We start from the raw sequence: 13950 nt of genomic DNA, 5'->3' as shown, positions 1-13950 counted from the left end.
TTGATGTGTAACCATCGAGGGGCCAATTCCATTGCCATTGATTAATTAATTAACAGCGTCTACGCTAGATAGCTTTCCCAAAACATTCGGCTTCGTCCATTCCTATAGCAACACAAGATATCACTTCATAGCCACATAGGCACCCCCAATAATTTGAGATTCCATTAAATAAGCACCAATACTACTATATGTTAAGTTAACATTGTTCTTAATTTGTTTATTTATTTTTGTTTACATTTACTTCATATGTTGGGAGTGGTCTAAGTAGAAATTATAAGTGGTATGGACATGTTATAATTGGTTTGCAGATCTTTAAATTTACCGAAAAGAGAAGAGTTTGTGAGGCTCAACATTCACCTGAGACCTGACATACACCCACACTCTGACTGTGAGCATAAGAGAATGATTGTTGTTAGAAAACTTAAAAAACCTTATGATTCTGTATTTTCAAACATAAATTTAAGTAATAAGTATACAATAATGTTATATTTATTCGTTTATTAGTAATAAGTAATATGTATACAATCATGATTCCGTATTTTCAAACATAAATTTAAGCATGGTAATTATTAGGCTTTTTTATCTAAATGCGCACCTGAAAAACATTAATTCCCAAAATGCGCATGGCTGGAAATCTTTCTGTAAATGCGCATCGCCATTTTGTGGCCTCTGCCCGTGAAATGGAAATGAAACTCCATTTCATTTATGGTGCCCACGAAATGGGCATGCCATGTCATGCTAACCACACACGAAATGGATATCCCATTTCCATGAGGGCAGCAGCGAAATGGAGGGAGGAACTCACGGCTGGCATAAGCAAAATGGATGTACGGCTGAGTTCAGAATTATAAAATTATTTTTAAATAAAAGTTTATATAAAAATTATAAAATTTTGAAGTTTTATTAGAAAATCATAAAATTAAGAAAATAAAAATAGAGAAAAGACTAATTGTATAATTTAATTAAGAACACATATTTTCTAGAAAACATTTTTAAGTGGTCAAATGTACAAAGTTATTCTTATTAATTATATTCAAGACTAGGGAAATAATATTTATTGCTTATAACAATAATTTAATTTAAGATTTAAGACCTCATATATATTTTAATTTGAGGAAAATAATATTTCCTACTTAGAACAATATTATCTAAGAACTCGTATATATTACCTAAATTTCTCGCCACTAAATTATTTTTGGTGGTTTAATCTTGGCTTAAGGTTAAGAATAATTAACTTAAATAGGTTAGTTTTTAAAAATAAATTTCCATATTAATAATATTAAGAAGTGATCTAGATAAGAACAATTTTGATGATAAAATTCTCTCTTAATTATTTAAATCAATCTTGCTCCCTTTCTCCCATTCTTTTACAGTCATCTTAAACTAGTTCATGCATAATTATAATATATAATTAAGTATTTGTTGAAATTTGTAAATAAAAATATTATTAAATTTGTATAAGTTCATATTTTTTACTATGGTGAGCGGCATTAAGAACATATGTAAAAATCACGTAATTTTATTTGTATAATAAAAATTTTAAATTTTATAAAAGTGCTTATAGAAGTAGGAACTCCTAATAAATCGATTTTGTATAAATTGATTTATAATGAAATGTCGGTTTTCTATTAAACCAATTTAAGATAAAACGATTTATATAGTAAGAGTAAATTAATTTAATTTAAAACGATTTATTATCAAAGAAAGAACTACTCCATTTCCATTTCGTGTGTGTATCATACGTGAAGTGATGCAATTCGTGGGTGTCATGAGTGAAATGGTACATCTCGTGTATGCCATAGTTGAGGTGACTCATTTCGTGGATGATACAATTGAAATGGCTTGTGTCATGTCGCATGAACCCATTTCGCGGGCCCCCTCCATGATATGCCTTCTATTTCTATTTCGTGTGTGATCCCTGCGAGTTGGCCGTGCGTATTTTCAGAAAAATTTTAAACCATGCGCATTTTGGGAATTAATGTATTTTACATGCGCATTTAGGTAAAAAAACCTAATTATTAGTACCCAACCCGTTTATTCAAGTGAAATATAATCCTGCTTTAATTTTATACAATAAGTACGATAAAAAAATTAATAATAAACAACGACATCTCATCTCATGCATGGTACTACATGTGTCTCTATTCAATTATGGTATGTGAACCTTACTTGCAAGATTTGCTCATGATATAAGAAACAATTATATTGCCGACAAAAGTAAGTTGAGGAACCATGCATACTTGAAACACAAGAAGAAATCAATCCACAAGAGTAAAAAGATATCTATCACAATTTAATTTTTCTTTCCTCGTATCAAGTAATTTTGTATAATTTATTTCTGTAAATGAAAATCAAAAGAGTTGTTTGTAGCATTTTCATGTTCATATCCTAATTAATTAACATGAACATGTTATAAACATAGATATGTATTTGTATATAAACAGAATCATACTTGTTGGTATATTGGCGCCCCTTCGTTTTGGGACGCTCTTGGAGTAGATCTTATCACCTTAACTCGAAATGAAGCCTGCAAAATTTGAAGCATGAACAATGTAACCAAAATCAAGTGTGTATGAGTATTATTAGCTCTATAGTTCAGTGTAAATAATGCAACTACTTCTTAAGGCATTTATTTATAGTGTGTAGTGTACTATAGTCTATAGTATAATCTACAACAGAACGTAGGTATCATTATTGATCACCTTTTGTGAACCAAAATCAATCACATCTGATGGGCGCACACGAGCTTGATCATTTGGAGGTATCCGGTATCGCCTTCCTTCATTGCTGAAATTATTTTGGCATTTATACAAATTGAATTGGATTTAGATTTTCAAGAACTTGAAACTTAATAACCTCAAGTTTGTTTTACTTACTTAGTGATCCAGGTGCCATGAACACTACGCAGATCGGTCAAGAAAAATGCACCATCCTTATAGTGAAATTGAGCATGCATCTCAGAGACCTTATAGACAGAAGCTTGGTTGGTCATTTTCAAGATCATTGTTTTAATTCAGTTCATGAAAAATTCTGTTACCTCAGGTAAGGGTATTGTAATTGAAATGCCCGGGTAATCTTTTTGCGTGTTCCTAAAATCATGAAAACATATTATAAAGAATTAGTTCGATCTTTGAAACCACATGCAAAATGTGTTAGGTACATACATAGTCACATCCTAATTAATTGTTTCCTCTTTTGTCCAGAATCCAATGCATAGAAAGTACATTTCATAATTATTAGCCTCTAAATTATAGAGAAGATGGAATTGAAAGCATACCCGATTATGCAGGGTTTCATCTCATCTTGAATTAAACTTATGGGATTCAAATAACCTCCTTCATCTCCGCATGGTAATAAAAACCACCGATAAATCAGTAACAGTTGTTGTTAACTGCCTAAATGATGAAAAGGGAGCTAACTCCTCTGTTCCTATCCTCCATTCTTCACAGACTTCTACTTTATCTATTTACCATAACTGGAATCAGGTTCTTAGTTATGAGACCAATGTGCTAAGCATGATATTAGTAAATAAATTCATATGGGGTCATAGACTTACTCTCCATAGGCATGGCAATTTTCCCCGGCGGGGCGGGTATCCGCGGGGATTTACCTGCCGGGAAATGAATTTGGGGAGGAATTTTACCCCGCGGAAACGGGGGCGGGGACCCGTTAAATAAACGGGGCGGGGGCAGGGATTGAAGTCCCCGCCCCGGAAATATCCGTGTAATACCCGTATATACAAAATGACAAAAATACCCTTATATATATATTAGTTTCACATGAATGTATGAAAGTGAAACCGTAAATCCCAATTTCATTCCCTCAGTGCCGTCACTTTCTCTAAGCCTCTCTTCTCAAATTCGTAAATCCTCTCCAGTCTCCACCTCTCCTCTCACCGTGGTTTGCCACCTTCGTCCCCCTCACTGCCGTGTTTCCCTTTCTCACCGCTTCTCTCCTCTCATTCTCAAAATCACCGCAGAACCATCGTCCTGCATCTGAGAAATCTGGCCGAGAACATCGCCGTTGTGCCCATCGCGTGCCTAACCCAGCCCGAGGAGAATCGTCAAAGGCAGAAGCGTTGGCGCGTTGCCGTCTTCGTCGAGTGAGAAGCAGAATCGTCACCGTTTTCGTCGCGTTAGAAGAGGTTATCTTCGTCGCCGTTCAGAAAGATCGTTGGAGGCAAAATCGTGTTTGTTGCAGTTCAGTCTTCGTCGCCGCTGTTGGTCGCCATGGCCGCCATTCCTTCCACTAACTCAGCCTCTTTGATTTCTGTAATTTTTATTTACCTTAAACATTTATTAATTACTATGGCATTGTTGAGATTTTCTGTGATTTTCTAAGTTAGCCTCTGTGATTTTGCATTAGTTGCTGCCTCTGTGTTAATGATGGAATTTTTTGTCTGTCATTATGCCTCATATGAGTTTGTTTAATTGAATCTATAGTATTTGTTAGTCAATCAATTTTGTAGTGGCTAAAAGAAATTTGGTTAATTTGATTGAGGATATGCGATAATAGATAACTGAAGGTTTGAATTTTTCATTGATGATTGTCTTTTTTTCTTCAAGTTTTTCCTATTTTTTCTTTATTTTTTTAATTTCTTTTAAATATCCGCGGATATCCGTGGGACCTAAGTCCCCGGCGGATACGGGGTCCCCGTTACCGCTGCAGGGACGGGGCAGGGACGGGGACAGATTGTGGAGGCGGGGGCGGGGGGCGGGGGGCATGTCCCCGCCCCCATGGGGACCCGTTGCCATCCCTAACTCTCCATTAATAGTACGCTCAAGAGCATCATCCTCTACGAACCATGTGTGTAACTGGTCATTTGCCTTCATACATAACCAAATCAAATGCCTATTAGAATCCATACCACACTCTGATAGACATAATCAATAGAATAGTCCAGGTGTGTCATTAATTTCTTCTTAGTAACAAAGTATAAAGGAAACTGTATTTGAGTGGCATACTTTGTCTGAGAGCCTGCCTGCAACATACTGGTCTACCTTCAAGCTTGGAGCTGCAAAAGTAGCATCATCTTCATGTTGCAAATAAATGATAAAAGAAAAATTGCAAGACATGTTTCAATTCTTATTGTCTCCAAACAAAACCTGAAAATTGCTTTTCAGTATTATCAATTTCTTCAACTTACCCTTTTCCAAGTAATCCTTTGTCTCATATTTTATCTTGAATGAGTGGACTGGATTGGAGAAAGAACAACTCCAGGTATAACAACGATGGAAAAGAAACTAATGACAAATTACGCAAAGAAATGTATGCTTTCGTTATTACCTATTGCCACCTAAGACCCAACTCAACATCATAGGCATCATCTTCTGAATGAAAAACCTTCCTCCAACTCTTCCTGGGTGTGGTATCCGATATTTGCTCAAAAACTGCAGTGTGAGTATTAAGGGTATGAACCAATGATAAGGGTTAATTAGTTAAGATAAGAGTGTTAGCTTTATGTATAAATAGGAGTAGTTTGTATCTCTGTAAAGTTAACTAACACAAAGGAATAAACTTCAGTTTAGTCTTCTTCCCCTCTTGCTTTGCTCATCACATGGTATCAAGAGCCAGATCTTGAATCCTCTTGCCCCCCCCCCCCCTCCCATTTATCCATTCTTGCTTCTTTTGTTCGGGCTTCTTCGTTCTTCCTTTCTCTCAATCATGGCACTGATTGTTGCTGGGAATCAATCTACCAAACCAGCTCTTGTTCCTATTTCTGAGAAACTTGAACATAACACCTTCAGCACATCGCGTCACATGGTGTGGCTAACGATTCAGACTCTGGGAATGGAGCATCACCTTGACCCTTCAAAAATCCCTACGCGGTATGAATCTCCCAAATCGAAGCCCGATGCTGCTGCAAAATCAACTGAGGCACCTACAGATTCATCCTCTTTGCAAGATCAACCTCAAGAAACTACCGAATACAAGGAATGGCGCCAAAATGATTTGGCTTTAGCCACTTGGCTCCTTGCCTCCATTGGAACTACATTCAAGAACAAGATTCTTAATTGTCAAAGATTTTATGAAGCCTGGAATATAATCATCAATCATTTCAATACAACATCAAAAACAAAGGTTCAAAGTCTCAAATCACAGCTAAAATCAGTAAAGAAGACAGGTACTATTACTGATTATTTGGCAAAAATTAGATATCTGGTTGATTCACCGTTTGCAATTGGTTATGAGTTACAAGAAGATGATCATATTCAAGCAATCATGGATGGATTGGCTGAAGATTACAGTGGTTATATCACATCTGTTATCTCTCGAATGGGTACTTTTTCGGTTAGTGAAGCCGAATCCTTCCTTTTAGCGTAAAAAACGACGCCGTTTCTGATGAAAATGGCAAAACCGGATTTTTAGAGAACCTGGTCGGTTCGGTCAGATTACCGATTAACCACCAATTTTTGTAGAACGGTCTTAGGGATCAATCGGACTGGTCAGACTCGATTAACTTGGTCAAACTGGTCGGTTCAGTCTGGTTTTCAGAACATTGAGAAAAACTACTACTACAACAACAACGTCCTCCAACATCAATTTAATATCGTTTCAACTAGGTATCCTTTAAATTGAATTTGGATACTCTAAATTTTAAATTTTTACTTTAGAGGATAAAGTGTGATCTCTCACACTTAAATGATTTCTCTCTCATATTTTTTTTTGGTCCCACCTATGAAATAAATGGTGAGAGATCACACTTTACTCTTTAAAGTGAAATTCAAATTTTAGAGAATCCAAATCTTTCCCGTCCTTCATTAACCTTTTTATTATATTAATTTAAAAAAATTAAAACAAACACATCAAAATAGATTTATTATTTTTTTTAATTTAAATACAAGTCTACAAAAACAGATTAACTAAAATTCAAAATCAAATTTTAGATTTAAATCTTATAAATCTTAACAAATCCCAAATAAGATCCTAAATATTCCAAATCAGATTTTCATCACTAGTAAAATCTTCCTTCTGTAAAGATCCAGAACTGCGGCGCTTTCCCCTTCTCATTTGTGAGATCTCCTCCTTCAGCAACGCGCTCTTCCTCGACGCGCACCTCCTCCATCCCTGGTCTCCTCCCCGTCCCTGGTCTCCTCCACGTCGCACTTTTTCTCTATCTCTGGTAGTTCTGCTTGCAAAATTCTAAAAAAATTTGGTTGAATTCATTCATGAAGATATGTTATCCTTTTTTTTGTTTAATAAAAGGTTCTATTTTTTTCAGTTTATGTATAATATTGAATATGTCTATGTTTTATTTTTTTAAATGTGTTTGTGATTATAATTTTTTTTGCACTCATATATTTGATTTGGGAGCTGTAATGTTAACTTAATTTAGATGTGTCAATACTTAATTTTGGATGTGTTTATGTTGTTCATTATGATCTTATGTATATATATAAGTTTTTTACATGAATTTTGGATGTGTTGATAAAATATTTAGAGTGCATTCTTATAATATTAGATGTGTTTATGTTATTTATTATGTTCTTATGTACATATAGAAGTTTGTTTACATGAGTTTTGGATGTGCTAATATATAATTTTAAATGTGTTTATGTTGTTTATTTAATTTTAGATGTGTTTTTGACATGAGTTTTAAATATTTTGAATAAAAAAAATAATTGAAATGAGTTTAATTGATTTTAAAAACTTCACTGATTTTTTAAAAATTAGTACACAAAAAGTTGTTACAAAATTTATGGTTTGGTTTGCAAAAAATAAAAGTGGTTACAAATTTTACGGTGATAAGTATTAAAAATCGGGCCTGCTACACATACAAGCAAAAACGGCCTACAAGTGTTACAAGTTGGCCCAGCCCATCAAAAATACACGCGCACTCACTCACTTTGATGGAGCGTCATTTACACGCGCGCAACTCAACAGTTGCGCTTCGCAAAAAGCGCTCGTTATGGCGCACTCTTCCACTTCTCCTTCTTCGAAGAAAATAAAAACCGTCCATTTTCGAGCAACATTGCAAACTGCAGAGATAGAACTCATCGGGAAGATTAGAACTCTCCATCAACACAAGATAGAATTCTCCATCAACAATCTCCAGAAAAAACGAAGATATATTACTAAAGGTACGTTACTATTTTACTCATCTTGTATATTTTCCACATTTCAAAATCGAAGAACTAGCTTTTACTGTTCTTCTACATTCTTCTAGGTTTTACTGTTCTTCTTGTTCTAGGTCTCATTTTACTGTTTTTAATATTCTACTTGTTCTAGGTTTTACTGTTCTTCTTGGTTCTAGGTTTTACTGTTCTTCTTAGTTGTTCTAGGTGTTACTGTTCTTCTTGTTCTAGTTCTTTTCGTAACTGATTTTTGGGAGTATATTGCGTAATTTGGTAGGTGTATATGGAGTAATTTGTTGGGTGTATATTTCTAAACTGATATACTGTAATATAGTCAACAGTTGCAACTGTTCTAATATTTGCTTGTCCATGGGTGTATATTGCTTGACCTTGTATATTTATGCATGTTTGAGTGATATGTGACTGATATCTATGGGTGTATCTGACTGATATCTATGGGTGTATTTTCTATTTCAGAAAAAATGGCAGGCAGAAACCAAGCTGGAAAAAATGTAAGAACAAATATATGTCTTAGATGAAATCAGTTTTATATAATAGAAAATATATCTGACTATAATTTTGCTTTGTTTACAGCAAACCAAAGACCTTAAGTGTGCAACCCATTTGTTGAGTGAGAAATTCAGAAATATGAGCGAGGAGAAGAAAACAATTGTTAGGGATTTGGGATTTGGTGGCCTGATGCACATCCTGCCGCTAAGGGTGCATCACCAAATATTAAGGGAGTTGGCTAACTCCTTTAAATTAGGGAAAACAGACTCGAAACCGGCTACGGTTCTTTAAAGTAAGACCAAAAATAATAGGGGCTGCGCTTGGCATCAACGCGTCAGGTAACTCGCTACAAACATAGGTGTATATGAGCCATATTCAGGTGTATTTCAATTGATGCTTGGGTGTATTTGAACTGATTTTTATACTATGTTATTTTTCTTTTTGTAGAAGATCTATTTCCTCAGAAAGTCAATTATAAGGATCTTTCTGAAGATGACAAACAAATTTTTAGAAGATTCCAGGGTAAGACCCTCAAAAATCTGACATATGAGATGATGGCTATTGGCATTGATAATGAACAGGATCGCCTCATGTTCAAGAGGATTTTCATCCTCTATATACATATGGCGTTCCTGTTACTAACAACAATAAACAAAATCTCACCTGTGCACCTGGCACCAATTTTCGAGATGGACACAATAACAGAGCGGAACTGGGGAGCACATGTTTTGAATTTTATCATCAAGGGCATAACAGATTATAATCTGAAAAAGAAAAAGGCAATTAACGGTTGCCTATTTGCCCTGATGATAGTTTACTTTCATCTATAAAAAAATAAAGACAAGAAGAGGGCAGAAAGACCTCAAGAACCCTGGATTGCCAACTGGACTAGGGAGCAGTTGGTCGAAAGAATGAGGGCAGAAATGGAGGAACATATGGTAAGTGAACAAAATATCTTGGGTGTATTTTATTTACCTGAATGCTGCTAACTAAAATTTCTAATGTTTCAAGGGATTGTAAAGATGGCCGAAACAAAGGAAAAAATGAAAGAAATAAAGGAAAAAGAAAAAAAAGAAGAAACTAAAAAAACAAAAAAAAAGGAAGGCAAGTTCAACATCATCATCTGAGACTGAAACAACTAAAAGTGACCATTCTACCTCTGAGTCTGAGACTGAAGAAGACTCAGAGGATTCAACAAGAAAACAACCCACCCGAAAAGTCAAAAAGTAAGTAACATACTTGGATATATTTTGTTTATCCAGTTGGGTGTATTTTGTTTATCAAGTTTGGTGTATTTTGTGCACTCATTTGGGTGTATTTTGTGCATTCATTTGGGTGTATTTTATCCATTTTAGTATGTTTTTAAATAATGATTGTTTGCCTTCCAGAATGGAGTCCAAAAAAAGAAAGAAGATTCAGGAGGATTCTTATTCAGAATCTGAATCAAGTGATGAGTAATGTTCTGAAATTATTACTCCTTTCCTTTGGATTTATTATCAAGATTTCATGTATTAACAGAGTGTCTCTTATTACCTTATAGAAGCGAAGAATCATCACCAGTGGAGAAGCAAAAAACAAAGAAAAAGACTCAGAGAACACCAAAAAAGTAAGCACTTCTTTGGATAGTATTTTGTGATCAAATTAATTTTGTATTTCTGATTCATACTTGTTTTTTCCCCCCAGGACACAATCCAAAAAGAAAAAGGTCATTGTTGAGGATTCATCTCCTGAGCAAGCTTAATCCTATCATGGATACAGTACTTTGTAAGCTATATTACTGTCTATCATCAAAATTATATTTGTTAACATGTTCTTTTATGCATGTACTGTCAGATCTGAAATTGGAACTGAAGAACTAGATGAATTCTTAAGGGAAAACAATGAAAAATCTGCTGCATAGAGGTATGTCTTGTTGCGGTGTATATTTCAGATTTTAGGGTGTTTTCTTTGCTAATAATTGTTTCTTGTTTGGCAGGGAGAAGGAAGCTGACCTGTGATCGACAGAAGGTCACTATGTCTCATCTAAAACGTAAGAAGCTTTATTTGATAAAATCTTGTTATCTTGATTTAACAGTATGGTATTTTTTGTGAATAACATGTACTCTATTATGTTTAGAATACCAGACGTAAACTTGGAAAGTGATGATCCTTCCTCTCAAGGACACACAGACCAAAGTAGCGTAAACAACCCGGCAGAGAGCATGTAATTTCTCTTTCAAATAATCGTTGCTTTTGTTCTTTTATTACCTTCTACTTCTAATTCTGTATATATTTTTTTTTAGAAAAAAAGCCATTTATTGTTTTATTTGAGAAAAAAAGGCAGGAAAAAAAGAAAAAACTGCAAGTATGTAAGTTCTCAAAAAACAAAGCCTGTCTTTCTTTTGAATGCTTCGGGTGTATTTTTTACTTTTATAGGGTGTATTTTAGGTTGAGTCTGGTTGAAGAGTCAGCCAGTGAGCCGGCTGAAGAGAATATGATGGTTGTGAGGGAAGAGACACAGTCCGAAACCCTTGCAATGTGAGTTTTTCAAGAAAATTTCAACCTTATAACCTTTTTATTTTCGGAGGCTTTGTTAACCTTTTATTTTTCTTCTTGTTTAGAGTTCCGATTTAGGTTTGTCTACCACTGTCGCAAACAACCACTATACTGAAAATTGAAGAAACACTTGAGATAGAAAATGAACCAACCCCTGTGCTACAAATTGAAGGAACTACAAAAAGATAAGAAATAGTCTTGGGTGTGTATTTGGTTACAGTTTGGGTGTATATTGCTCCTGTTGGGGTGTATATTTTCACGATTGATCCCTGACTAGTTTTTTTTATAACATGATTAATTTTATGTAACCCTGCAGCACTCCTGAACCCCCCAACAACTTGAAGAAAGCACACCCACGCTTTCCCCAACTCCATCTAAAATGTAAGTTCATCAGAGCAAAATCAATGTTTGGTTATTATTCGTATATTCTTATTCTTATAATACGTTATACATGATCACGCAGTAATCCAGCCGCAGAAGACGCTGCTGCACTGATGATGATGGCACGGACAGCATCGTATGTTCCTAAAACAGATCCAATGCCATCATTCAGCCTTGGCTTGACTAATTCAAGCCAAGAAGAAGCAGCAACGCAGGAGGGAGCGTCAACGCAAGATGGAGGGAGGGCAAAAACTCCAAAAACCCCAAAACTGCTAGAACAATTAGGGGATCTGGTACAAAAAATTGCAAGTGGTGGGATGACAACAAAAGAAAAAAGTCCACAGATTCTAAAGGAGAGTGGCGGAGAGAGTTTCGAGAAGTTTGAAACTCCTGTGAGGACGAATGAAGATACTTCTGACATGAAAGAGAAATGCTACCTCTGGACCATACGAGTGAAGACATACGCAGATGGACTAACTAATGAGTTTGACACCGTCTGCACACTCCAAGCCCAAGATAGATACATTTTGTCAAAACTCCACCTTGCATCACTCGCACCTGAAACGCATATAGAAGCTGAGGTAATATTACATTAACATTAATGTTTTTATCACCAAAATTAACTGCAATGCTGATTGATGTAAAATTGATCTCGACATCTTTTTCTAGATTGTCTCTGCCATGTGCTTTATCCTAAACCAGTAAAAGATTAAAAGGTTTCAAGAAGAAGTATACTGTCTCCCCCCTGATATTCTGGTAAGGGTTGCTTCAACGAATTTTGGGTGTATTTTTTGCATTCCTTCGGGTGTATTTTATGTGTTCATTTGGGTGTATTTTCTGTGTTAAATTAGGTGTAAGTTGTTTATTCATTTGGGTGTATTTTCTGGATTTGTTTGGGTGTATTTTCTGTATTCATTTTGTAGTTCGCAATTTTTACAGAATATGGCCCTTGAAAATCATCCAAATGGGGTATTCTTACAGCCTAAAAACAATAAGCCATTCAGGGTGGAAGACTACCCAATGTTTATACCCTTCTTGGACCTTAAAAAATTAGCATCGCATCGTTATGTAAGTTTTCATTTCTAAAACTTCTTATTACCATTTTTTACTTATGTGCCAAATAAACTAAAACAGTGTTCAATCTGAACATATTTCAGATTTTTGCACCTGTTTTCTATTCACAACATTGGTGGTTATGGTTGGCTGATACAAGAAAGCAAAAATTTTATATAGTCGACCCATATCACACGAAATTTCCGTCCGATGAGAGAACTGCCCTGAATACATTCATTGTAACTTGGTTTCTGTGTTCTGTATTTTAATAGTTGGGTGTATTTTTGTTCAATATAAGGTGTAACTTTGTGCTCCTTTGGGTGTATTCCTTTATTGAAATTATTCATGTATTACTGATTTGTTTTGTGTTTTAAGGGATATGTAATTTCACGAATTAAAGTATATGCTGTGGGGGCACCTCTGAAGACAAGGGACAAGAACAAGGAAATTGAACCACCATACCTTAACATCTCGGGCCAAAAGACAAGGTATAAATCTTTCACTCTGAAAATTAAACTTTTCTATATGTAATTTGTAATTTATTTTCTTGGTTTTCAGCTATGAATGTGCTATCTACGTAATGAAGTGGCTTGAGATATTTCAGCCCGCAAACATTAAAAGGCGGAAGTATGAGTGGGACAATTAGACCCAGGTAAATGTGTTTAAAACTAAATAACTTTGTATTACATTTTTCAATTAACATGGTTGATTAAACAGGATATTCTTTTCAAATGTAGGACGAGGTGGACCACTTTAGAGTAGAATATGCTTCCCGGATTCTATTCCATGAAATGAATCAAGACAAAGCTGAAGCCATTAGGGGAAGTAATGCAATAAGACTATCCAAGCCATCCTCATTGTTATTGAGTCCATATTGTCAGATAGATTCTAAGGATATTGACAGTGAATAATGTAAATGTTATATAGTCTTGTAACAAATTGAACACATGCTGTAAAAATTTGGCAATTATAATCCAGTTTATTGTAAAATTTATTTCAATAATTAAACTCTCTCTGTTGTATTCAAAATGTCTGAGTTACAGGTACTATAATATGAAGAAAAACATCAAACCAAATATACACCCATAACCTAACATTTTTTACACCCAAAGAAAGTTGAATATACACCCAAACATCTATCCCCCTAATGCTTTATCCCTAAAACCCTAAATCCTAAACCCTAAACCCTAAACACTAAACGCTAAACACTAAAACCTAAACCGTAAACCATAAACCCTAAACCCTAAACCCTAAAACCCTAAACCCTTAAACTGTAGTAAAAAAAACAATATTTCATAACATAAATAGCATATTGTGAAATATATATGTATATATATGCAAAATGTGAAACACAAGAAAATTCACAAAAATACACCCAAAAGAACAGTGCTTTTAC

At 34.9% G+C, this 13950-nt stretch overlaps 2 protein-coding genes and 1 long non-coding RNA gene across 3 annotated transcripts; 2 read left to right on the top strand and 1 right to left on the bottom strand.

Moving 5' to 3' along the window:
- Positions 1–2446: 2446 nt before the first annotated feature.
- LOC107646537 (zeaxanthin epoxidase, chloroplastic-like) lies at positions 2447–3312 on the bottom strand. Its single transcript, XM_016350718.3, has 5 exons — positions 3278–3312; positions 3038–3089; positions 2877–2965; positions 2703–2787; positions 2447–2527 (listed from the first exon to the last, which is right to left on the bottom strand). Exons 1-5 carry the CDS (start codon positions 3295–3297, stop codon positions 2447–2449), a joined length of 327 nt encoding a protein of 108 aa, XP_016206204.2. The 5' UTR covers positions 3298–3312.
- Positions 3313–4852: 1540 nt separating this feature from the next.
- LOC148554636 (uncharacterized) lies at positions 4853–6339 on the top strand. Its single transcript, XM_088491562.1, has one exon. It carries the CDS (start codon positions 5665–5667, stop codon positions 6322–6324), a length of 660 nt encoding a protein of 219 aa, XP_088347688.1. The 5' UTR covers positions 4853–5664; the 3' UTR covers positions 6325–6339.
- Positions 6340–12887: 6548 nt separating this feature from the next.
- LOC110263895 (uncharacterized) lies at positions 12888–13444 on the top strand. Its single transcript, XR_015885778.1, has 3 exons — positions 12888–13042; positions 13113–13206; positions 13292–13444. It is a non-coding gene; the product is annotated as an uncharacterized LOC110263895 (long non-coding RNA).
- Positions 13445–13950: the final 506 nt, after the last annotated feature.

The sequence above is a fragment of the Arachis ipaensis genome, chromosome B6 (genome assembly GCF_059453495.1).
Source record: "Arachis ipaensis isolate K30076 ecotype BB chromosome B6, ASM5945349v1, whole genome shotgun sequence".
In the NCBI taxonomy this organism is placed as follows: domain Eukaryota; kingdom Viridiplantae; phylum Streptophyta; class Magnoliopsida; order Fabales; family Fabaceae; genus Arachis; species Arachis ipaensis.
This window is presented reverse-complemented; position numbering and strand designations above follow the sequence as displayed.

Excerpts from the sequence above, each read along its gene's own strand:
- LOC148554636 (XM_088491562.1), top strand. The coding sequence starts at position 5,665 with ATGGCACTGATTGTTGCTGGGAATCAATCTACCAAACCAGCTCTTGTT.
- LOC107646537 (XM_016350718.3), bottom strand. The coding sequence starts at position 3,297 with ATGAAACCCTGCATAATCGG. Across the intron at positions 2,966-3,037 it reads TTACAATACCCTTACCTGAG|GTCTCTGAGATGCATGCTCA; the intron begins GTAACAGAATTT and ends TCTGTCTATAAG. Across the intron at positions 2,788-2,876 it reads CATGGCACCTGGATCACTAA|CAATGAAGGAAGGCGATACC; the intron begins GTAAGTAAAACA and ends AAATAATTTCAG.